Source organism: Wyeomyia smithii, chromosome 2 (assembly GCF_029784165.1).
Source record: "Wyeomyia smithii strain HCP4-BCI-WySm-NY-G18 chromosome 2, ASM2978416v1, whole genome shotgun sequence".
NCBI lineage: Eukaryota > Metazoa > Arthropoda > Insecta > Diptera > Culicidae > Wyeomyia > Wyeomyia smithii.
The window spans coordinates 93,210,975-93,238,456 of NC_073695.1; the positions used below are offsets into that span (position 1 = coordinate 93,210,975).

Below are 27,482 nucleotides of genomic sequence, written 5' to 3' on the forward strand. Positions count from 1 at the left end.
GAGCGTGGATGTAATTAGTATATTGATATCACTTACCTAACGTGGTTTTCTAACTGTTGTTATGCTATACAGTCCGGAGATAAGTTAGTCCAATGCTTCGGTTTTTTCAAGGTGGTTGAGATATTGTGACCAGATGCTACGAGGGAGGCCGGTGGGGTTTATGAAAATCATGAAAAAACGCTATATCATTTGAGTATGACCCCTTTATTGTTTCTCTATATACGACGTGTGAAATTCCGAAACAACGAGCTCATTAAAATCCGAGTATACCTTACGTACATAAACGCTGGCGAGAACGCCGAATTTCAGAGTGACGGAATTCAGAAGGTTGGTCTATTCACCAATAATGACGAAAATGAAACCTAACAGTTGTGTTGTGTCTCAAGATTTGTGTTATATTTACTGTCAATCAGCTTGTATGTAGAATAGGTCATTATTTTTGCGCTCTTGCTGCGCTGCTACTCGTCTTTTTCAAGAAAAAACGCCGGATTCAAAAAAAAAAAAAACAACATCGACGCACGCGGTGAATTACTTCGTTCCGTCCAGCTGTTTACGGCTGTACAATGAAGTAATCAATCAACCGAAGAGGACGCAAATTGCGTGAGCATAATGTGCAAATAGTGCTTTAAAAAGGTAAGGAGCGTGGGAAATTGGCGGAACAGTGGAGAAGTATCTATAGTAAGTTCGATGTCGCTGCTTTCCTCGAGTTGAATGGAAGGCTGCTAAGTATACAAGGTTAATAATAGGGTCTTGGCGAAGAAACTGCACCGTCCTGGTTGAGTTAATTGCATACATTGTTGGCTGATGCTATAAACAGAAAGTGTGCAATTGTGAACTTCAGAATCGTTTGCAGGGCATTAAAACGGCGCATAAAATGGTACATAGTTTCTATGCAGGTGGTTCACCTTTTATGTTTATATGAGGAGTGTGAATAAGCTAGCTTATTGTTTAGAATATAACTCTAGACAATTTTTGGTGGCGATTATAAAGTTTGCCTTTCAGGGTAACTTTTGGTAAGTTCGGGGATTTTTTAGTTATTGGTGTTTCTGGTAAAACACGTTTGAAATTTGCTAAGACTAGGCGGTTCTTCTTTCCAACCTCCCAGATGGTGTCGAGGTACGATGCTGGCCTAACAAGCCAGTCGTCGTAGGTTCGAGTCTCGGCTCGGAAGTGACTGTCAAAATCAGAGCCAAACGAACAAGAGAGGTAACACATTGAGAGGTATTACAATCGGATACAATAAATGAGGTGTTTATTTTCTTACGTTTTGACGTAGGACTACGTCTAACCGCACTATATCGAGATACATTCCGCGAAAACTAACCAAGATGTAACGTCGGAATGAAAGATTTCAAACGGTTATACTGATGTAACCACATGATGGATCACAATAATCAATATGTCGTTGGATTGATAAAATGATGGACAATTTTGTGATTCTTCAATTTTCATTATCACTTCATTGTTAAACAGTGAAAATTGAATAAAAGTTTCAAGGTAGAATTTTCACCAACAATGAACCAATCATATGCGAGCACGCCTGGCACAGACTTCATGAATAGACACCAACTGCCTGCTGTGATATCCTGTATAGCAGTGGCAAAAATTTTTTTGACAGAATCTCCCCGTCCCAATAGGTCAACTAATGTTAGCTTCCATGAGCCTAGACTATTTTGATGTCTTGAAGGTGAAGCTTTTTCGGAAAGTTCGTATTGCACCGAGCAATGTATGAATAGGGCGCTGGTTACTTGTCGTCTATCAGTGCAAAAAACTCGATATTCATTTTTGTGCAATCAAGCCAAGTGAAAACTATATTGCCGCTGTTGACGCACAGTGGGGCGTGCAACACAATCGAATTGCCGTTTGAATTGTCTTCTTCTTCTTCTTCTTGTTTCGTATAGCAGCAAATATCAAAATTCAATATGATTTTTCGGGTGTCGCAAAATACGCTGCACCGCCGGGGACAACAAAATGCGTTGATTTATTTAAATAACTGGATATAGAGTATTTAAAAGACAATAGAAAACCAAAATGCTCCGTACAGATCTTTGAATAGGTAGTTAAACGAGCTGTACTGATGATTATATTTTACTAGCTAAATGAATTTAGGCCAATATGACAATACTAGTTGCATCCCGCGGTGGCGGTATAGAGGAAAACTAAATTCATTTCATCTTGATATTAGAGTTCCGACATCAGTATTTGTATTTTTCAATTGAATTTTTTTTTTGAATTAGCATTTGCAAGAAAATATTACTTTCCATAACCTTACTTGTAATTGAACAACGCTATGCAAACATTAATTGCTGAGGCTAATATTGTGCATCACTCTAGTCGAGTTTATTTTCGAAGATAACAGACATATAACTTTAAAATATGGTATCTTCGTTGTTCTTTGGTATCTTGAAACTGATCAATTTTTTTCTGATTGATTCTGTATACTGATAAAATATTTAAATTAACCTGAATTGAATGTTAACACGTTCATAAAATTCTATGTCAATTTCAAATTTTCTGTGAATATACATTTTCTACTAAAACTGTAATTCGTTATCGATATTTTTTCCACGAGCTTGTAACTGCAGGAAAATAAATTATGTGACATCTTTGCCGCTTTGTGATCGATGAGTGAACCAACTTCAACAAGACAAATAGAATAGAACAAATAGAATATAGAAGGAAGTTTAATTTCTGCTAAATCGTACTCAATTGAATATTTTATAGAAGGTTGCCTTTTCGCGTATTAAAGAAAATTCGCTGTATTAAAATGAAAGGCATTCATCAATTGTCTAGAAACCAAATTTGGGGGAAATTTGGGTCTAGAGCTCTATAGCAATATTTTGGAGAAAAACTTTCTTCTACAAACTTGTTACATATGATAAAGCGCTTATTGAAAAAGTATCAAAAATTAGGGTGACCAAAATTTTCGATGCTATCAAGTATCTTACTTTTTTATTTTTGTAAATAGAAAACCTTGTTCTACAATTTCATAGCTCCAATAATTTTAAGTAACTTTGTAAAAAAAAGTTTTTCTCTAAAACATTGCTATAGAGCTCTAGACCCAAATTTCCCCCTAAATTTGGTTTCTGGACCATTGTGAATGTTGAAGAGAATATTTTTTCTTTCAAGATAGAGTGCTGCAAAGAAATAATCAAAATACAGACCCCGTTCGATTTTGGCAACACGCCAGAATTTTTTCTGTTGCCAAAATCAAACCATGCCAATAATGAACGGTCCTTTTTTAATGACTTTTTTGACTTTTTAAATGGTTAAAGACAACCTCAACAGTGGAAATGGCCACCAATGAACTAGTTTCAGTTCCAAGTCGTTTGAGGTGTCGCTTGATGAATTTGGGCTGACGACCTAGATACTTGATATTACCACCCGAACCAAAATACCTTCCTTTTGGAAGATGTTGAGCTTAAATTGGTTAAAATAAATCAAGCAAACTACAAAAGTAAAACGAGCTCAAATCAAACATAGCTTCAAAATAAAATTATAAAATGCAACTATGTCAACTATGCGGTCGTGTCTTGGATACCACCCTCCTACTATTTTTCTTGTTCTATTGCTAAACAATGAATTAGGAATGCTTCAAAATTGCATTATCTCAAAGCTTTTTAACCGGAGGTTCACAAACCTTTTGTGTGGTTCACAAAATAATAATCAATTTTGGTGAAAGTGTATAAAAATAAACATAAACATAAAAATTTACGGTTTTCCGGATGCACTTTATTATTCCCCAGGACTTCCATCTTCACCACCAACAATACGAGTCTAAAAAAAGTTAGCCAACAATGCGTTTGAGAAGAAATCTGGCAGCTCTGACATGTTAAACCCTCTTGCCAAATTGGCGTTTTTTATCGCTTATCTCTCTCTCTCTCTCGAAGGATCTCTAGTGTCAGTAGGATCGTAGCGCTAGCCCCGCAATTCGGGTTATTCGCGTTGAAAGAGATTCTGAAGGCTGTTCGCACCTACGTGAACACTCATATGTAATTGTCAAAATGTGCGTGATGACAAAAGCAAAAATATTTCCTTCCTTCTTTTTCGCATGCAAAAACCAAACAAATATCAGCAACACCGTCAACGCGAATTGTCCTGTACACTGAACAATCTACTGCGAAATTTATGTATAAATAAAAAACAGAAGGTCAAGTTCCGAATCGGAATGTAGCACCAAAGGCTTTGCTTTTTTGCGGTTCTTCTCTCACCAGGACATTTGGCAGTAGGAAAAATTACAGTTACAGTTCCGTAAATCAACACGAGGTCGAAACATTCTACTGCATATGATTACTTTATTCAATTTAAAATTTTACCACGCTTTTTCACAAACAGGGACTGTCGACTACATTGGTCTTGCGTCTTTCTATTCCACTTATGTTTTTCCTTCTATCATGCGTAAGAATAGTTTCGTGATTCATGCATATCACTAACCTACCTATTCGTGACAGTCCATTATCAGCAATTTTAACTCTATACGGTATCTGTTTTGCATCCTATGTTTATATTCAATAGAAGAACCTGTATCTACGTTAAAATTGATATGAGACATGAAAATTTTCGTTTAGTGGCATATATTAAATAAAGGGAGGCACCCGCAGGATAGCGAAGAAATTGCACCACTGTGCTTTATTCATTTATTGTGACACGGCACAATATAACTTAATTTCACGGTGCCAGACACATAAGATAAGGCAAACTACTGCTGCTTTTGGTTAGAACGAATAACCTTATTTTCAATTGGTTTTCATTTTTAAATCTTCAATTTTCGGTTCCTCGATTTCAATCTTCAAATTTGTCCGATAATATTTTTTTATTCCGATATGTAGTTTATTTGACACGGCACGATACATTTTGTATTCGACAGAGCACCAAACATGGAATAGAGAAAATGTAGCTACATATTAGAAAATAGTGTCCATGCAAATGATTTTAAATTATGCCTTTAACAAAATCAGCAGCTGTCAGACAGTATGGTAAATACAATGAAATTTTCAATAGATCGTTGATTGAAAACATTCGAGTGACAATCACTATTATTTAACGCTGCATACTTCCGCCAGAGAAATATCTCAAATTTTAATTATTTCTCGCTGCGTTATTGCGTCACACCACAGTGTCGAATGAATTTCAGTATATGATTTTAAAAGTCCTAAGAAACCGTCGTATATGTTCTGCAAAATGTATTTTTAGAAATAAGATATTTTTGGCCTCTCAAGAGTGGCGCGACGTGTTACGCGTATGATAACAGAAAACGGGAAAATATGGTGGAAGTTGGTTTCGGAAGGAACATATAGAGTGCATTGAGGCGAATCAAGATTGGTTTCGAAAGCAAATCATCGCCGCTGTAAAATAGAAAATCAATCAAAAATAGGTATAAATAGGTACCTAATTGAAATCAAGATACGTTGCTCTGAACACTAATGGAGGAGCATGGTGATAGCTGGATTTTCACTCCTCCACTATTCAGAAAGTTACGTAGAGTGCGAGAAATATCATCATTGAAATAAAATGTGAATAATAGACAATCAGTCAAAATGAGAATAGATGCTTTTGATTTGCGCTTTATCAATCGTTATCACATTCGCTCACCTTTTTCGCCATTCAGTTAGCGAGTGAGCGCTGTGATGGGATGCTTCATTTTCGTTAGCAACAACCAAAGCTGCTACTCGTAAGTACATGTTTCGTATCAACAGCTTCATTGTATGAGTGCAAGAATAATAATCTTCCTCTCAAATTCCTGTCCCATTTGCTATATAGTACTTGTTTGTAGTCGGCTGTTATGCTCCTGAACTGTCAGTAGTGCCTCTTTCTGGAGAGTGTTAATCAATTTTATCGAAGATAGTAAACAGGTGAAAGCATAGTTTACGCCAATGTTTCTTTTCTTTTGGTCGAGATAAAAGCATCAGATTTTGTCACCCAAAACGCGGGTTTAAACTTTTCAACAGGATTTTGATAGCAGCATACTAAGGTGAGTCTGTTTCGTGACGATTGGGATGAAATTGTTTATATGTTTATGAGCTGTCGCCGCTGTCATTATATCAGTCAAACTAACTTGTTGTTTATTTATTACAACAACAAAAAAAAACCGAATTTTTTTTTACATTTTTATAACTGTGTAAAGATACTAAGGGTTTTGTATGCAACAAAATATCCGTGAATATGGTTGTGTCGAATTGCAAAATAAAAAAAAAAAAAAATTGATAACTTCAAACCCCTCCTTATTTAAATTATCAGTCCTTAGATAAGGTACTGATAATTTTTAATTTTGAATGTGTCTTTCGATGTCGTATGACTTAATATTGTATGAATCGCGATAAACAAGGAACAACAAAGACGGATGAATTATCTCAGGAATGGTCAGAAAAAGGGATGCTGTGATTGAAAATTTTGTGAATGTTCAGAACTGATAATCAATTCAATTTAATCACCGGATTGCATCAGCTAAATTGAAAATTTAACACGGTAGATAACGATGCAACAATCTCTATTAAAGGGGTTATATGTGTTTTTTTTTGTTCCAAAAAATACCATGCGTTTTTCGAATAATATAGCTTAGCTTTTATTAAAGCAAAACTTTTATTGGCCTAAAGCATAAAAGTCGACTTGAAAAGAAATGTGTAAAATGTTCTCACATCAATCGATTATTTAGTTTCCATCTCAACGTTATCAGTTATTATGTCGATGTGATTGAAAACATCGTGCAATTACTTGCAACATATGATATAGACTGTTCCGAAAATTATAAATACATCTTCTTTCTTGAATAAAACAAACAATACAGCATTTTTCGGGTCATTTTATTCTGAAATATAGATAATAAGTGTTTTCTTTCCAGTTTCAAATCAAGTTGGGATTATTTTTCGTAGGATACACGAGTTCTCTAACTTTTCTCTTAACACTACTCATAAGCTTTTGCACAGTGTGTTCTCCGACCATTTCTACCACTTTAAGCCAATCTTTTTTAAATTTTTCAACATTGTCCGCTGGTTTGACATATTTCCTCAGCTTTGCCTTGGTCAAAGCCCAAAAAGTTTCAATAGGGCGAATTTCAGGGCAGTTTGGAGGATTCATCTCCTTTGGGACACATGTGACATTATTTGTTTTATACCACCCTAGTGCATCCGTAGAGTAATGGCAGGAAGCAAGATCGGGCCAAAAGATTGGAGGATTGTTATGCTGCTTCACCATGGGTAACAACCTTTTCTGCAAACACTCTTTCACGTAAATTTTACCATTCATTGTGTCATTCGTAATGAATGGACGAGATATTTTCCCACATTCACAAATGGCCTGCCAAACCATTACCTTCTTGTCGAATTCTTCGGTGTAAATGGCTTTCACTGGTCCAGGGACATCCTTTCCCTTCGGTGATGTATAAAATTGCGGTCCTGGCAGAGTCTTATAGTCCAGTTTTATGTAGAAGTTTGTCATAAAGCTTCCGAGCTCTCGGTTTCACAGATTCAGCTTGTTTTGTATTTCGTTTTGGCTGCTTCTGCTTCCGACGGGTCTGCAGACCCATTCTTCCCTTGGCACGCATAACGTTACTCGCCGAGGTTCCAAGCTTTCTCGCCACATCTCGTACTGATACTGAAGGATGCCGCTTGTAGTATTCCTTAACCTTTTTGTCCAGTGTGGTATCAACAGGCCCGGGTTTTCTACCACGTCTTGGGGCATCAGTGAATGTGCACTCTTCACAATACTTCCGCAATGCGGTTTGAACTGCTCCGACACTTATACCTTCTTCTCTGGCTAATTTTCTTATAGAAAGACCACTCACGGTGCCCCATTTGTGCACAATTCGCTTTCTTTGCTCGGGAGAAAGGCCACGCATTTTCAAAATTTCGCACTAAATGTTAGAAAAAATGACACCATCTGTTTCTTTTGGATGTAATTAACAGGACGCAGCCAACGTTCGGTTGAATACTGCACGTTATTTGAAATGACGGTTGATCGTAAGTGTATTTATAATTATCGGAACGGTCTATAATTTTACTAAATTTTTTTAGTTGTCATTTTTTATTAGGCTGAAATAGTGCACAGATGTTGCTGTGAGCCAGCGATGCCAACTTGTACCTATGTATTGTTCTAATCTCTCTTATTTTTATGAAGCGTTTGTGTGGAGAAGGTAAAAGCAAAGCAAAGCCTTGGTGCTACATTCCGATTCGGAACTTGACCTTCTATTTATTTATACACAGACTTCGCAGCCGACTATTTAGTGTACAGGACAATTGCGGGGCTAGTGCTGCGATCCTACTGACACTAACAGTCTCTTCCTAGCCGAGACTCGAACCTGCGACAACTGGCTTGTTAGGCCAGCATCGTACCTCGAGACCATCTGGGAGACCATCTGGGAGAAGGTATCGATGATTAAAAATGTCTTCGGCAAAGATATAGATGGTAACATTGTCTTCTGAGAAAATAAACAGTGTAAAAAAATTTGTTCAGGAAAAAAAACTATATCAAAGAGTTACTTTTAATTTTTTATTTATAGAAAATACAAAAGGTTGGCTAAAAATATTAATGGTTTTTTGATCACGGACAAATGAGAAAAAAAAGTTACAATTTTCGTAAGAACTATTTGTTTTATCTGAGCCAAAATGTAAGTTTGACTATGTGATGTCTTTATCAATGTTGTAGACAGCATTATTTCTAGTGTATTTCAGACAATTTTAAAATTGTTCTTTTGATATTTTTATGCCAATGGTTTCACAATGTAGATTATACTGACGCATCATTTTGATTTATGGGACCATTTTTTTGCATAATTAGTTCTGCATTGTTTTTCTGAAAAAAGTTTTCTTGTTCAAAGATGTTGTGAAGGTGTATAAAAGCTGAGTTGTGATAGTAATGCAGATGAGTCTATACGATTTTAGATAATGTCATTGACGAAAAATAGCATAGCAAATTCGCAGCGTTTTTTAGGTGTTTGCAGATTAATGAGCATGCAACGTGCTTCATACGATGACAGAGGAAATGCAGTCCAATTCAAGTTGCGAAGCACGTTTAGAAGGAATTGTTTTTGGACTGATTCTACACGTTCCTCGTGTGTGGCAGCCTAAGGATTCCATATAAGATTACAATATTCTAGAATAGGTCTAACATATGTAATGTAAACTAGTTTGATAGTGTACGGGTCTTGAAAATTGTGGCTGAACCGCTTAATAAAGCCCAGCATACTATTTGCTTTGCTTATGATGGAGTTATTGTGTTCTGTAAAGGTTAGCTTGGTGTCTAGGATTACTTCTACATCCCTAACAATCTTGCATGTTTGTACAGTTTGATTTCCTAGAGATGTTACAATAAGTGGTATTTCAATTTTTCGACTAAATGTTATTGCGTTACATTTCTTGTCATTGAGTTTGAGTAGGCTTTTATTGCACCAAGTGTAGAATAAGTTGACTTATTTCTGGAATTCTTCTGCGTCGCTAGAGTTGCTTGTCATTTACATACAATATGAAAAGAAGTGGACCATAATGCGAACCCTGGGGTACCCCAGAGATGACTGAAATGGGGTTTGAAAGTTTGTTTTGGAAGCGCAATATTTGTTTGCGATTTGTTAGATATGACTGGAGCCAACTCAAAAGTTGAGGCGCCAATCCAATTTTTTGCAGTTTGAAGAGTAATAATGGTATGTCGATTCGGTCAAATGCTTCACTAAAGTCAGTGAAAAGGGTTTCTACGTGCCTACCATTATCCTTTGCGTTGAGAATAAAAGTTACAAATTCCAAAAGATTCGAGGTCGTTGAACGACCTTTAAAGAAGCCATGCTGTTTACTAGTGATATGGTTTTTAGCTTGCTGAAAATTTTTATCATTTACAAGTAATCAAAAAAGTTTTGGAATGCAAGAGGCACCAAATAAGAACATTTCCAGGTTTCAGGGAATTTCCCACTTCTCAGAGATAAAATCAAAAGACGTTCTAATGGAACTGTTAGTTCTTTTGAAATATTCTTCAAGAATATGGGAGCTATTCCGTCAGGTACAGGCCCTTTTGATGCGTCTAAGCTTTTAAGTGCGTTTAAGACTTCGTGTTGAGAAAGTTGATTGACAGCTACATGATTGGAGATTTCCTTCGATGTTATACTCGAGGGTATGCCTTTTCCTATCCCTCGCTGTACATTTGACAGAGTATAACATCGAAGATACAAAACGTCAAACTTGATACGAAAACGTCAAACCAGACACAAAAACGTCAATGTCGGTTGGATTGTTTTCTTTGTTTTGCTGTTACACAGTGTATTCGGTTATAACCAAAAAAAAAGAAATTAAGTAAAAAACTCTTCATAATTTATATATAAGCTTTCCGTTCGTGAATAAAAGAAAAGGCGAGGTTTTCGTGTCTACAGCAAACACAAGCAAGAAAATAGTAAAGAGCAAAAACATTAGGATTGACGTTTCTATGTTTTACTCGATGTTATAACTCATAGCGGATTCCCTCGGTTATATTCAGTCAAATGTACAGCGAATGATAGGAAAAGGCACACCCTCAAATATCGCGGATATCATGTTCGAAAATCAATAAAAAACAGATTTGCAGCAGTTAGCAACACGACCAACTTAAGCAAATGACATTTGACCCAGCCCTACAAATTTGAAATTCGTGTTGGCGGTGTTGTTGATATTTGTTTGGTTTTCGCATGCGAAAAAAAGGAAGCAAATATTTCTGCTTTTGTCATCACGCACATTTTGATAATTACATATGAGAGTTCGCGAAAGTGCGAGCAGCATTCAAAATCTCTCAACGGCGTCAACGCGAATTGGCGTTGCATCCGAAAAAAAGGAAGGGAATTTTTTTGCTTATGCCATCCCGCATATATGACAATTACATATGAAAGATCCCATAGGTCCGAGCAGCCTTCACAAACTCTTTCAACGCTGACCTGTTTTTGGTTGTCTTCTTCTTTTAATTCAAACCATGTCATCTCGCTGTAGTGTGAATACCCAAAGTCCGATATCATCTATCCGAAGTCCGATATCAGGCGATATGCGGCGTAGTCTGAACAAGGAATAAATCCATAATAAAATCTGTGAAAAGTTTCATTCAAATAAAAAATGACAAAAAAAAAATTAAATCTGAAAATTTTCATGGAATCGTTCAATAGAAGATGACGAGTACTTATCATGAAGAATTAAGTTTTACATGAGCAAAAATATTTTTGTCGATCAAATCATTTATTACGATGTATGTTGGTGCATGAAGTTCCTGACATATTCAACAAAACCCTTGGAAGGAGGGCCCAATTCCAGACAGCATATCTAGGCAGACTTATGCCTTGTTCAGACTACGCCGGATATCACCTGATATCGCCAGATGATATCGGATATCATCTCGAGCGTTCACATTAGAGTGAGCTGATATGATTTGACATTTGCTTTGGTAATTGAAAAGAGAAGAAAACAAAAACAGGTCAAAGCTCAAACAAGACAACAGCATAGAGATGTCAGCCAGTTGGCTCGCACCAACGCGAACTCTCATATGCAGTTGTCAACATGTGCGGGATGAAAATAGCAAACATATTTCCTTCCTTTTTTCTCGCATACAACGCGAAGTTAGAAATTTGTAGGGTTGCGTCAAAAGTCTTTTGGCCGTGTTGCCAACTGCTTGAATTGTGGTTATTATTGGTTTTCGAACATGATATCCGCGATAGCATGAACCCGAGGTGATATCCGTTGACAGCTCGATTGTATGGGATATCAGGTAATATGGATGGTGATATGGCCTCGATAGCACGAATCGCCTGATATCAGGTGATATGCGGTGTAGTGTGAACGGGGTATTATTTACAAATGGAATTTATCTAGCATTTAAGATATTGATCATCACGAATTGTCGTGCTCAGATCATCACGAATCGTCGTGCCTATTTAAACAGTGCTTTAACAAAAAAAAAAAATGCAAATTAAACTGAATTGTGGGAAAATAATATTTTTTTAAAAATTGTCTATTTCATTTTAAAAAGTTTTCAATTGAAATGTAAGAAGTTTGCTTTATAGGTTGCTATTTACTGTCATCTATGCTATTTCTTTATCTTTATTATCTGTGGTTTTCTTTTTGCCTTTCTCCTAGAAAGGTATAGCAATCACTGGGAAAACCAAAGATATAAAAGTGCTTCAGAGGGTCGAATTTCGTATATCAATCGACTTAGTTCGACGAGCAGAGCATTTTCTGTATGTGTGTGTGTGTGTATGCATGTAACGGTCACCCAATCTCACTCGATTTTCTCAGAGATGGCTGGACCGATTTTCATGAAACTAATTGCAAATGAAAGGTCTAGTTGCCTCATAGAACCCTATTGAATTTTATCGTAATCGGATTTTTAGTTTCGAGGTTATGTATCAAAATGTGAAAATCACAAAACTTCAATATCTTAGTAACTACACAACCGATTTGAACAAAATTGGTATTAGAAGAACGGGTTTGTTTTTTGAACCATTTTTAAATTAGTTTTTCAGTATTTGGACATGTAGTTCAAAAGTTATGCAAAGTAACGTGTTTCGAAGACTGTTTAATCTCACTCACTTTTCTCAGAGATGGCTGAACCGATTTTCACAAAATTAGTGTCATATGGAAGGTCTTGTTGCCCCATAAGACCCTGCTGAACTTTATTGTAATTGGACTTCAACTTTGTTCGTTATATATAATAATGTGAAATCAGGCTATGAAAAGAAACATTATCCTGAGACTACTTGAACTCACCCACTTTTCTCAGAGATGGCTGGACCGAATTTTACGAAATAAGTTGCAAATGAAAGGTCTAGTTGCCTGATAAGACCCTATTGAATTTTATTATAATCGGACTGCAACGTTGTCTTTTATGTAACGAAATGTGAAAATAACGAAACTTCATCATCTCAGAAACTACACAACCAATTGGAACAAAACAGGTATCAAATGAAAATGCTGTCTTCAGAACCATCGATGATTTTTACAATGAATAAACATGTGGTCCAGAATTTATGAACGTTTAACGTTTTCCAATGAGTTTATATCATTCACGAGTTCTTGCCTTTCTTAATGGAAGGTATAACTATCTCTGGAAAAACCGAAGGTATACAAGTGCTCCAAACGGTCGAATGGCATATATAACCCAACTTAACTCAAATCAATGAGCTTAGCATTTTCTGTATGTGTGTGTATGTGTGTATGTATGTGCAAATTTTCAACCTCACTCGATTTGCTCAGAGAAGATTGGACCTATTTTCAAAAAAAAATTCAAATGAAAGGACTATTTGCCCCATGAAACCCTATTAAATTATATTGTAATCGGATTTTTAGTTTGTATGTTATGTATCAAAATGTGCTAGTTACGGCTAGTTAAGGGTTAACTGACGAATTATTATGATTGTACACGTGGTTCAAAATTTGTGAAAAGCAAGTCATATTCGATATAGAAAAAAATCTTATTATAAACAATCGAATCAAAAATTATATTTTAACGAATAATATATCGAGCCTACATATAATCGAGACCAACCAATATATGAGTACAGTGACGGTTCGATTATACCACGATCAAAACAAAATTTCGCGTCATATATTTGAAACATATTTATTTCATGTTATTCGCATGTGTTAATGTTCGGTATGGTTTCACTGCTACCAATGATTAGTTATTTTAGAGTGATAAATAAATCCAGCAAATATTATCAAGGGGTATTTTTTTCTGAAATAAAGTGTATCGTGTAAATCTATTTTAACAAATAATAAGTACGAGTGAGAAAGGCTTAGTCTGACCGCTAGGTGGATTAATTTAAATTTTTTTTCTCAACAATTTCCAAGATGTACGTACTATCCAGTTTTGTAAAAGAAGGTTGCCGATTTTTTTCTAATTTCAGTTTATTTTGTTTTCCTAAAGATTGATAAAAAATGCAATCTCTTGTGATATTCTATATATATTATGTTCTTAAACTTATGTTCAGATCCGGGACAGTCTAAAAGCCTTTAGGTTAGGGGCCATCCACATACCACGTGACAACTTTGGGGGGAGGGGGGGTTTGGCTAATGTCCACGGTCCATACATTTTTTTTAAAATTTATATGGGCAGTTGTCCACGGAGGGGAAGGGGGGGGGGGGTCAAAATCGTTTAAAATCTGTCCACGTGGTATGTGGATGGCCCCTTATATATTAGTTAAGCAGCCACAATAACTAGTTAACAAACTAGATAACTTAGTTACATTTTATAGCACGATATTAGGATGAATTTTCTAGTAGAGCTATTTTCCGCGGATAGAAATTTTTCTTAACTACGTAATAGGGGTGTTATTTCAGTATAAAAAACTTACAAAAATACTTGAGCTGTTTATTTAAACATTTTTGGAACTCGGCCGTTTGACGGAACTCTCTAAATAAAATAATATTCTTGCGGTAGAATTATATTGGACGCAAATGGGGTCGAGTGGTTGTTTGGGAACGTTTGTGTTTTTGGAGGTAATGTGATGATGTTTTATCTGGGCATGGTGTTTTTGAAGAAATAGAATCAAAATGGTACACATCTTATCACATTCGTTTTAGTACAGATCTTGATAGAAATTCAAACCACTGGGTTTGAACAAAAACATCATATCAAGAAGACTGGCATCTCTGTATCGATCCCATACAAATGACAAGCGTAAAATCAAACAGCGCACTCCATCCATTAAAGGTGAAAGTTTGCTATGAAAGTGCTGGTGATTACATCGCTGCGAAGACATAGTGTGCGTGTGTGGTGGTCTAGCCTGTGCGTCCGGCTTGCATTCGCATCGCCAGCACACACACACACACACTAGCATGCGTCAGTTCCACTTCTACTCAAAAGACTGCGTTGCCAAAACTGTCGCTCAATCTCAGGCAGAGCTTCCAGTCTTCTTGATATGATGTTTTTGGTTTGAACCATGATCGAGACAAGAAAACCGTCGTCCTTTTTGTCCATTACTTTGAAGTTTTTGGTGCAGATTACCAACAGTATTGTACTGTCTGAGAACGTGTTTTAGAGAATTGATAATACTTTGTAAAAAATATACACTAAGAAAATTTATTTGGTTTTTTTGGTCTTTTTTAGCTCTAATTGGTCGAAACATGCCTTCAATGAAACTAGACATTTAGTACAATAGTTTGCATCATAAAGTTACAGTTTTCTGGATTTATCCCGAAGCGTAGCTAATTTCTCAATCGATTGCGGCAAGAACGTAGCAAATCGGTTTAGTACTGACAAACTTATAAGCATTTGGAATTGGACAAATTTCATACCATTTTCCGATTTTAGATTGTTATTATATTTAGGGTAGCATAAGATTGCTACAGAAAACCTGCCGTAGAAAACCTCTGCTGAAGCCGTTCGCTACCCTACATCCTTACTAAAGACCTTTCTTAAAGACGTAGTTCTACGCTCATGTAATATCATTCAATCATATTGTAGAAGCCATATACTGTGATGATTGATGTCATAGTTCTAACGAATGCATCCCTGACATCAGTTTACGACTTTATATTTAATTAATTAAATCACCACATATTGTCTCCCACCAAATTACATTAGAAACGTGGCGCACCTGTCTACCCTTTCTTTAACGGTATGCCATTTTTAAATTTCAACAGGGATATTCGCCAAAATGAAATCATCGAGTGTTTGTATTTTTAGAATCATTAGAATGAAAATAATTAGTTTCAAACATTTAACGAAATCAAAAAAAAATGATGCATGGCTTAATTTGAATTACAAAATTACTTTCAGAAAGACCCAAGTGGTGATTTTTCACCATTACACGAATTTACTAATAGTGGTAAGATGCAGCTGTGCGTGATTGGTGCGGGAGTGATTGGTCTTACAACTGCCTTGGAGTTGCAGCAAGAATATGGGAATGCAACCGTCACAATTGTAGCAGATCGTTTCGAGCAGGACACCTGCAGCGACGTTGCTGCAGGATTGTTTCGCCCGGGAACAAGCTTTTGTGGTCCGAGCGAGGATATAACTAGGTAAGTAAATATATTGGTCGATGAACAAGAACAGCTTCTAGATTTTCCAATATAGTTAACCTAAATGAGTTAGCATCATTCATATGCCTATAAAACCGAGCAACGTGGCAGACTGATTTTATGATAGAAAGTATATTAGACCAAATTAAAGGTTGCAACTGTGTGTGCACCTCAAATGGTTGAGATCTTGGACATATTACCAGTTGTTACATTGAATTAAATACATTGACAAAATTCTTACAATAATTTTGCTCTTGTTTACGAAAGTTACGAATTACGAATACCGAATTAATATGTTGCATGGCACGATGCCGAAAGCGAAGCTCAACCTTTCATCAGTAAACAGAAATACACTGCTATCTGGCTAAGGCTGAACAGGTGGCTTGCAAATAAAATCGTTGCGGTAATATGGTGGTATTTGTAGGTTACGTAATTTATGGCTGCTTATTCGAGCTTGATAGTAACGTAAAACCGATCTATTCGGTGTTATTTTATTTTGTTTCGCCACAAACGAGGGTGACTATATTGTACAGCTACTCAAGTGCAAAGTAGTGTTGTGTATTTCTGTATAGCGACGACTTGTGGTCCGCCTCACTATGATGGTTGGCTTGTGTTCGGATGTAAGACGGCCGTTAGTGGTTCCAGCTATTTTTAGTATGACTGTTTATATTTCCGTGCCTATATTTACAGTTTATAAACACCTAATAAAATACGTGTGGCGAATGAGTGCGCTGCCTCGATCCGGTATGCACATTTGCACATGTTGCTTTATTCGCACGGAACAAACTAAAGAAAAATTATTCAACATAAATAAATAAACTTGGCTAGGTTGATATGTTGATGGATTAGCATTCGACAGGCATAGCGTCGTGGAAGTGGAAGAGCGCCGATTCTATGGAATGAATGCGAAACATTCTTTCGAGTAATAATAGTGGCCGCAATCGGGTAACTTTCAAATTCCAGAGATGTTTTTGAAATGATGTCAACTCAAGAATTTACATTTTTTGATTAATTTACGTACAGTGTGTGTGTGTGTGTTGATCGCTTATCTGTAATGACGAAACTTAACAAAAGTAATGGAAGTAAAATAGATCATGCCATCTTATCCAAGATCATCTTATCGCAGGGCCGACGTCACACTATTTTCCCGAGTGGGTAGTAAGGAATAGGAAAGGTTCATGGGTGGCCTCCCGGCAGCTAACCGGAACAATCGCCGACGGAAGATCCAGCCAGTACACCGCGTTTTCGCCCTTGTGGTATTTTCTTGATAAACGACGCAACTTCCGGCCGGCATTTTCGTAATAAATTTCTCCATTCACGGCCAGTCCGGAGAGAAAAAAAAAGCGGCTTTAACATCCTATTTTCGCTGACTGTCAGCTACAGCAGCACCTGAACTTCACCTCGGAGCTCACTTCCTTCGTGGAGGAAGTAAAATACAAAGTGCCCTGCCAGTCGTTGCCATCCATGTTCGCCAGGTAATTTTCGCAGTTTAGTCGGTGGCATTGACTTTCCGACCAAGCACACGCAGCGGTGTTGCCACTTTTCCCTCAGTCTTCCTCTTCAGCATCCTTTATAGCTTTTTATCGCTCAGGGTCGTCGGCTGTTCGGAACCGGGCTTTCTCTCGATGCTTTGATTGTTGTCAAGTAGTGCCAAGATATTGTAGATGCCGAAGCGGGCGTATTCATAAATTTAAACTTATTCGGATTTCTGGTAAGGCTTCACTTACTGAAGTAACAGTCTTACTTTTTTATGAAAATAAAGCACAAGAGTAGCTCTTGAAGTTTTCGAAATCTAAATTTTGTTTGATTGCAAATCGCTTAAAAATGCATGAAATCTGTAGTTTTATAAACTCTCGCGGCAATTTTAAGTTTCGAACATAGAAAACATTTTTTTTTTTTGGTTTAATCCGATAATTCCGTGTGGGTACTACAACCCATACTACCCACATCAACCGCCGGCCCTGTCTTATCATGGTCCTAATTCCCAGAAGGGTTGAAAATCCGCTTCCACTCTGTGTATATAGAAAAAATGAAATGTAAATTAGCTAATGCCTGCCGGCGGCGAGCCCACGGTTGAGAACCACTAGGGTAGAGGGTGTGGTCAGAGAGGGTGTGAACATTCAAGCTCAATTAATTTTGTATATAGATTTGAGCAATAGTGAAAAGAGTGACTACGATTGCCTACCCGTACTAGTTGGCATAAAATGAGGTTGGAGCAGTGGTCTTCCAAGCTAATATTACAGGCAAGTAAGATGACTTTAATACTGCTTCAGCTTGTGACTCGTTCACCTGTTTCAGCCCTGTGACGACGCACCATCATCATGATCCTGAACTGTTTCCGGTACGCAACCGTTTCGGTGCAATGGAAGCCTCAAGCTTAGCGGACGACCCAAAAGACCTCGATGACACGTTGATCTTTTCGGCTGATACTGACGACACTTTTTTAAATTCTGACTGCATCCGCTTATACTATCAGAACGTTAGGGAACTCCGTACTAAAATCGATGACTTTTTCATCTCAGTTAGCGACGCAGAAATCGACGTGGTGATTCTCACCGAGACTTGGCTTAACGACCGACCATTCACCGCAGCTGTTTGGAACTGGTTATAATGTTTACCGCAATGATCGTGATCCTGTTAGTACGGGCAAAGCAAGAGGAGGAGGTGTACTTATAGCCGTATCCAAACGCTACAATTCAACCGAGTCAGTAAAAGGAGAAGTAGTTAGTGATAGTGATATCGAACAACTTTGGGTTAACGTAAATGGTGGTAACCGAATTATTTGTCTTGGCGTTATTTTTTTTTTGTGTGGAATTAATCTACTGCGTCCATTATTTAGAACTATTGTAGTATATCCCCCTTACTATACGTGCTATATAGGATACCCAGTCACCCCACTATTGATCGAGTGATGACCGGTTGCCTCGGCACGCTCCCAGTCAGGTATAATGTGCTTAATAAAGCCAATTACCTTCCGAGGATTAGTAGACCAAATTTCACTAGGTTGTAAGCAACCCTTGTTGAGGAATTTGATTCTGCTCATGTATAATGCACCACAGCTGCATAGCAGATGTTCCGAGGTTTCACTTTCTATGCTACAAAAGCGACAAGTATCGTCTTGAACCCGACCAATGTTCTTTAGATGATACTTACTCGGACATTGCCCTGTTATTAGTCCTGTGTAGATACAGAGCGCCCACTTATTAAGCTCTAATAGCTTTTTTGTAATTTGGCGTTATTACCCTTTTTGACTGGTGACATCCTCCGACAGCCATCCAGTTGGAAGTCACCCGTTGTTCTTCCCAGTTTTTAAGTTCCATTTTTATTGTACAGTTTGAATTGCCACAAAAGGGTTCTGGACCAATGAATTGGGAGGTGGAACCTTGTTTGGCCAGTTCGTCTGCTTTTTCATTGCCTTCAATTCCGCAGTGTCCTGGAACCCAGTACAGATTGACAGAGTTCGTACAACACAGGCTCCGCAGAGAGAGAACGCACTCCCAGACAATTTTTGAAGTGCATTTGGAGGCACATAAAGCCTTCAGCGCCGCTTGACTATCAGAGAAAATGCAAATATTCGCATGTTTGTAATTTCTCCTTAAGCAAACGTTGGCACATTCAATTATAGCATAAATCTCTGCTTGGAATACTGTTGGCCATTCACCCATAGCCACCGATATCTGAACTCCAGGACCGAAGATTCCCGCACCCGTTTTTGAACCGATTTTTGAGCCGTCCGTGAAGAATACCGTTGACCCCTGACGAACCATATGAGCCCCGCACTCCCAATCGGAACGTGATGTTTCATGCACCTTGTAGGGAATATCGCAGTGAATCATAGGTTTCATCCAGTCTCCGTTCATACTCATCACTGGCCCTCTTTTGAAGTGTTGCAATATACTCAGATGGCCAAGAAGGTCACCTGGTAAGACATTTTTAAGACGTTTGAGCCGGAGAGCACTCCTTTCCGCTTCTATTTGCACAAATTCATGCAATGGCAGCAGGTGAAGGATTGCGTCCAACGCTTTCGATGGGGTGCTGCGCATTGCTCCCGTTATAGCAATACACGCAAGTCTCTGCAGCTCCGCTAGCTTTGCTCTCGTTACTGCCTGTTTTGTTTTGGGCCACCAGACTAAGGAAGCGTATGTTATTTTCGGGAGTATAATAGACTTGTAGATCCAACTTATCATTTTTGGTTTTAGTCCCCACTTCCTACCAACCGTTTTAGAACATAACCAGAAAGCACTGACCGCTTTGCTTATTGCACCATCTAGGTGCGCGTTCCAGTTAAGCTTCGCATCAAGGATTAATTCTAAAAATTTAACCCTTTCGCTCAATTGGATAATACTTTCCTTAAGCCCCTATCGAATACAACTACTCTATTACCGGTCAGGATATTGAGCGAGTTACGGTTGTAAAAGGTCTCGGTGTTCTGCTAGATACCGAACTCAGATTCCACGATCATTACAGCAGTATCACTTCCAAAGCAAGCAAGAACCTGGGATTTATAATGAAAATTGCTAATGAGTTCCGTGATCCGATCTTACGAGCATTGTACTCTACACTTGTACGCTCTGTCCTTGAAACAGCGGCAGTTGTTTGGAGTCCTTATACTGGGCTCTGGACTGCACGAATCGAATCGGTACAGAGAAGGTTCATCAGATATGCACTTCGAGGTCTCCCTTGGACAGATTCTGTGGAGCTTCCTCTATATATAGATAGGTGCAGGTTGCTGGATATGGACACATTACTGAAAAGAAGAGATGACATGCGTGCTGTATTTGTTGGAAAGGTGCTTTGTGGATCAATAGATGCGCCATGGTTTCTCGCCAATATCAATGTTAACGCGCCCTCCAGAATTCTCTGGACAACTGACTTTCTCAGAATCCCTTTTCATCGGACTGCATATGGTCAAAACGAACCAATTACTACCATGTGTAAACTTTTAAATTCCGTATTCCATTTGTTCGACTTCAATATTAGCTGTGAAACTTTAAATGTCGATTGCGTAGCCGAAGCTCTTTTTGATTTGTTAGTTTTTAAGTTTTTTTTTTTCATGTAGACCCTGTTGTCCGATAATGCTAAGTAAATAAATATAAATAAAAACTTGGTCGTATGCTAACAGGGAAGGAAAAGCTGTTGAAGGGCAGCTTGTCCGAGCGTCTGTTGCCCATGTCAGGGGCGGCTCAAATAACGACTGATCCGAAATGCGGTGTCTTGCGCGCTACATCCAAGACGGCAGCCCCGTCGGGAGACTAGGCATCGAGACTCTAGTAAGGCAGCATGCTAAAACAAATAATCTACGAACTCTGGATTATAATGTGGATCAGGACAATTGGTATAGACCGAGGCAAACGAAAAAGGACAACGATTGGCATTTGAAATATTAGGATTCTGCTCAAACCCACATGCACGGGCGTCTTGGCCGAAGAGCTGCGGAAGGCAAATGTGGAGGCAGTTGCTATATAAGAAGTGCATTAGTCAAAAACCGGAGAACGTGAATTCCGGGCAGTAGACCCGACGACCACGCACAGTGACAGGTCTCTATACAAAAGTCGAAAAAAAACCTAAAAGTCTTTTTTATCTGATTGGAAATTACATATTATTACAACGATCTGATGTCAGAAAATGTTGAAAATAGCAATTTATGCACCTAAATTGCCGTTAGACCTTTCTCATGTTCAGATTTTTGTTTTTGTTTCAATCTCGCTTATAATTATTGTACGAGAACCGCTCTTATATTCATCTAAACACCTATATTCATCTCATTGCTCTTATTTGTTCAATTTACTGTAGAATTATACTTTTTTTTTAAGCAAAAGTAGTTTTATTTTACCTCTTGATTAAGTCCAGTAGTCGGAAGTTAAGAGCGATGAGAAGAGTGAAATTAAAGCGACGGGAAGAATATAGGTGCTAAGATGGATATTGGGGTGATTCCCACACTTGTTCTTCATCGAAAAATTTTAGAATCGCATTTTTTTCAGTTGGTTCTTAGGGTACTCCTTTGAATTAGGGTGGTGCAAGATTCGTCATAATTCAATTTATTTTATTTTGAAATTTTTTTAGCTTTTAAGCCGTTTGAAAAATTTAAGATCTTTCTGCGACAAGTTAGAGGTCTTTTAGGGAAAATTATGAGATCGTATAGTAGTTGATTTCAACGTCATTGAAAATATAAAAGATGATATATTTTTTTCTCATCAATTCAATTTATTCTCTCTATATACATCTTGCAGTACTGAAAGCGGTTTACAAGTTTATATAAAAATGCTTGAAACTACTGGAAAAAACTTCGTGTATACTTCCCAGTCAATCATGTTGTTCGTCTCCATAGTTTTATTTTCAAAATATCTCCCTATGACCCACGGGCACTTATTTCAAGTACCACCTCTACCATAGAGGCGGCGACAGAGCGAAACGGGGCGTCGTTTCCGTGCTACTAGGGCATACAATTAGGCGTGTCATTAGGTGGAAGTTCAGACCATCTACGCGTATTGAGGATCAAAAGCAGATTCTCCAAACACAACACTTATCAACGTTTACCCGCCGACAAACGATAAAAACGACAACGTAAAGGAGGAGTTCTACGAGCTTCTCGAAAAAAAGTATAGAGGGTGCTTACAATACGATATAAAGATTGTCGTCGCAAATCTGAAAGCACAAGTCGGACGGGAGGATTGCTTTCGTCCCGCTATTGGTAGGGAAAGCCTTTACTCTACCACCAAAGACAACCAAATCAAGATCGAAGAGGATGATACCCCTGAATATTCAGAGCCTATCAACGGAGGGAGCTATACTACGATCGCGTCCCCGCGGAGGCAGAGAGCTGCTTCACCAGGCCCGACACAAGGAGCTTGTAGAGTGGTGAATGGAAACAGGAACTGAACCGTGCCAGTTTCTGCCGATAAGTCGCAGGTGGCCAGGCATCACTTCGAAGTAGTGCTGAATGGGGAGGATGGTAGGTGGGACGTCTAGGGTAACAGGAGAGCAATAGGGGAAGATGGATAAGCTGTGGATCCGCCATACTTGGACGAACTTAGCAAAGTCGAGAGCGAGCGGCTGTAAACTACAAGGCAACAGATTATCCTGAGGGCACGGTTTGAGGAAAAACTGTGCTCGGACTGGTTTGAAGGACTCATATGCCTTATCTAGAGGAAGAAACACAGACTCTACGGTAGTAACTGTCGAGGCATAACCTTTCTTAATTCCGCATTTAAAATTTTCTCCCGCAGCCGTTGTTGGTGAATACCAGTATAGTTTACGAGCGAGACGATCTTCTTCAGACCATATGTTTAACTTGAGACAGATCCTCGATAAGCTTCGAGAACACAACTTGCAGACACACTGTTTGTTTATAGACTTCAAGGCGACGGACGTACGACTCAGTGAAACGCAACGAGTTGTACCATATTATGCTTGCACATGGTTGCCTGATTAAGCCTAGTAGTACAACTCCTGACGGTTTCACATCAAGCGTCAGGACAGCGGGTGAAATTTCGGACGCGTTTGTGACGTTGGATGGTCTGAAGCAAGGGCGGGTTCTCGAACGTGCTGTTCATAGCCTTGAAGGATGCTGTACGAAGAGCAAGTGTGCAGAGGACATCATTAGCTGTTAGTCTTTGCGACATCGATGTCATCGGTGTTAATCGTAAAACTTTGGTGCAGGCCTTCGCGGCTCGCAGAAGGGAAACTGCGAAAACTGGATTTACCATTAACACTGCAAAACGAAATACATGGTGGCAGGCAGGGAGACGGAGGATCTCTATGATCTGTCGCCATAAAAGTAGAAAGTAAAGTAAGTAGTTTTTAAATGATCATTTTTATAAAATTTCTGGGCTCTAAAAAATGAATTTTCGGAAAAACGTCTAAATTTGAGCAACTTGGTTTTCCGAGCATGTCGCTTTAGTTTATTCTTGCGAAAAGTAACAAGTTTACCAAAATGATCCTGTTTTATACCGACCATGAATGCACAAGAAGAAGACAAAGCAGATGGTTAATAATGTTGTATTCAATGAAAATCGATTGAAGCATTTTTATTTGGTTCTGCTGTCTCTCTGTATCTCGCTCACTGGAATGTCAATTATGTGCTTCATTGCGTACAACGTCGGTAGTGTGGTTTACCTGACCAACCATATCGCTCCGATGTGACGCTATACGATATATAATAAGTTCGTTAGAAGAGCTTATGACTTATCATAGATTACATGGGAATTTTTCACTTTCAAAATTTGATTTTTCAAAGTCATTTTACACGTCTCTTATTATAAATTGAAGCAGCTAAATGTGCAAAATTAAAACTTTTTCAATCTGGACAAATAATCTCCTCTGTTATCTATTTTGTATATCGTAACTATATTGCAATCGATTGATCATCTTGAACCACTGTGATTTAAATGGATAAAAAATCTTCTCGACTGGCATTAGGTGTATATTCAATAAAACAGGAAATAGTGAAATTTTTCAGACAAAGATAAACGAATAATCGTCCCATCAATATTCAAATCCCCGGGTGCTAGGGAAAATTTTTAACTTTTGAGAAACACGTAGAATTGTTTGCATTCACAGAATACTTTCCAACCTCAAAATGAAAATTGTTTCCATTGTTGCTTCTGTTTTTTCGCCGCATGAGTCGTTTGCGCAAAGAGCTCCCTACTACATATTGCAACACATCCATTCTAGTTCGTGACAATGAAAAATGCATTATGAAAATCTTTGCCTTCCCGTGTGCTTGCACACAAGCGCACAGCTGTGTCAACACGTACAAAGGCAGGATTGACACATACATAAAGTCAACTTCCAGGCCGTCGATCCCGTTTTCTTCATGTTGTCACAATGTAGAGCAGTTGGGTACGTGATTGGCGGCAATAACCTTCCCCATCGCCGCTTGTGGAAGGGACGACCTGAATCGAAGCGTTTTGAGACTTTTCCCTCCAACCGTTCGCAAGGACTAACACTGCAAGCAGCGCGTTCACAAGCAAGACAAATGATATTTTAGATTTTTTTGTAAGCTATGAAATGCTAAAAAAAGCCTGGCAGTTGATGAATGAACGCGGATTATTAAAGTTTATTGAAAATTTGACAGCCCGGGTACCGCAGGCCATTCAATTCCAGGCAATCTAGGTTGATTGAATTTTCTGTTTGTTTGAAATTAGTAAAAGGAATCTTCTCCTCCACTAAAAGAGAACGAAGGAGACGCGTGATATTTCATGGCCACGTGACGAAGCCTGACAGTGTTATTGATTTCTAATAGGGAAGAATTATTTTTCAATTTATCACAAAACACTGCCAATATGTGATGGGTTTCATTTTGTCTCTGTGAGCCAATCTGTTCGAGGGTGTATGAGGATTTTTTTTCGTCCGCGTTTCGGTTGGTTTCCATCACCTCCAGAAAATAACCATACAGCACAAAAAAATAACGAATTTATTCCACCCAACGGTGAAAGAAAATCTCGACGGAAACGTACGTTGAAGCAGATAGCTGTAATTCGCGTTTTAAGCTATCTCTAAATCATGCAAATGGTTACTTACTATTTGGTATGAGACTAAGAGAATACCATTTTCTTCGAAACTTGCCTTCAACTACAACATTTTTCGGCATAAACTAGTACTTAAAATCGATACACCTATGTTTGATATGAAGCTTGACATCAATGGATATACGTATTAAAATACGAATTAATCCACATAGCGATGTGATCTGGTCTTTCTCATACATACTGCACTATTTGTTAAAACTTATTAACTAGTACACATCAATTCTAATTTTAAATTTACCATGTTGGGAATTGAAACGAAATTATGACATGCACATAATTTGCTTATACATTTTGTTGATTACGTATCGAAACTTAAAAGTAACTAACTTAAAAGTAACTAAACTAATTTAATGAAACCTAAAGTGGCGAAGGTAGAGCTAATGTGAAACTCTGTCTGCTTTAACCTTTGATTTTTTTTTTATCAGGTATTTGAGCCTTTTTTTAAACCGAAAGTAAAACAACAACAAAAATTGACGTGGCGTGATTGCACCTCCAAACAGTTTATTTTAGTTTTACACCTATTGGCTCGATTGCTCTTCTCGTGTGACGATAAGCAATGCACGGAGTGGGTGGTAAACCGCTTAGTCATTGCGAGGGGTGTATGTTAGAGCATATGGTGAAGATACTAATCAATAACTGAACCTAATGTCTTTCATGTCCTATATTTAGTAGTGTGACTATAGGACAACGGTATGTTAGTTTAAAATTTTTCAACTGCTAGTAGTTACAGTTTGTATGATGTGCGTCGTGTAATAGTTGTTTGTGTGAAAATTTAGTTTTTGAGTTACGATGCAGCTAAATTGTGAATCATGAAATTATTTTATTAGTTAGAGGTTCAATAACTTAAAAAATGTAATGTTATGTAATGTGATGAAACCCTTTGCGCCAAGTATTAGATTTTTTTTTTGTTCACACAACATTTATTAAATCTAATGCCTTATGGTCTAGAATATCTTATAATCTAAAGGCAAATTCTTTACCCTCGCTGCCGACTACGAGCCGAAAATAAATCTAATACTAAAACTAACATGTTTTTTTTTTTGTTTCGCTGTTAAATTGGCACCTTGATGCTCTTCAAGTAGCTATTAACATGTAGCATGTATGGCAAGTTTCGCTGAGCGAGAATATCACGAACTGGCACATAGGGCTGTATTCCTCGGGCCCTGAGGGTATCCAAAAGTAGAGATCTGGCGCCGCAGAATTCAGCACACACCCAAACCACGTGTTCAATGTCTTGAAACCCAATCCACAAACGCAATGATTACTGCTCGCCAGCCCAATAAGCAATAGATGTGCATCTAGCCCGTACTGGTTGGACATAATCCGAGACATCATGCGAATGAAATCTCGTCCTACATCCAACCCCCGAAACCAAGGTTTGGTGGAAACCTTGGGGATGATGCTGTGTAGCCACCTCCCCAGTTCTCCCTTATCCCACGAGGCCTGCCAGTTGACAAGTGTACTCTGACGTGAAAATTTTAAAAATTCATTGTAGGCAATTGGTCTGTTATAAATATCACCGTTTGTTGCGCCCACCTTAGCCAAAGTGTCCGCTTTCTCATTGCCCGGAATGGAACAATGAGAAGGGACCCACACTAAGGTAATCTGAGAAGATTTTTCGGATAAAGCACTCAGATGTTCCCGTATTTTCCCCAGGAAATACGGGGAGTGCCTTACATCCTTAATCGATCGGAGAGCCTCAATAGAACTGGGACTGTCCGTAAAGATGAAGTAATGGTCCGTGGGCATTGTTTCAATAATCCCTAAGGTATACTGAATTGCAGCCAATTCTGCGACGTAAACAGAAGCAGGATTATCGAGCTTGTAGGAGGCGGTAAAATTATTGTTGAAGATACCGAAGCCAGTGGACCCGTTGAGAAGTGATCCATCAGTATAAAACGCATTGTCGCAGTTGATGTTTTTCAGAGGCGACGCGTGACCAAGTGGGCCACCTGTTCAATCGACATTTGCAACATTAAAACAACAGTATTGCGATAAC

The 27,482-nt window shown here is 38.2% G+C and overlaps 1 protein-coding gene across 2 annotated transcripts in view; it reads left to right on the plus strand.

The window, feature by feature from the left end:
* Positions 1-5,768: 5,768 nt before the first annotated feature.
* LOC129723237 (D-aspartate oxidase) overlaps positions 5,769-27,482 on the plus strand; it is a 42,962-nt gene continuing 21,248 nt past the window's right edge. The window contains exons 1-2 of one of the 2 annotated variants that reach the window (XM_055677325.1): positions 5,769-5,971; positions 15,712-15,953. In XM_055677325.1, the coding sequence (XP_055533300.1) occupies positions 15,766-15,953 (188 nt within the window). In that variant the 5' untranslated portion in view covers positions 5,769-5,971; positions 15,712-15,765. The remainder of the gene's footprint in view (positions 5,972-15,711; positions 15,954-27,482) is intronic. The other variant, XM_055677326.1, reaches the window with a different exon arrangement.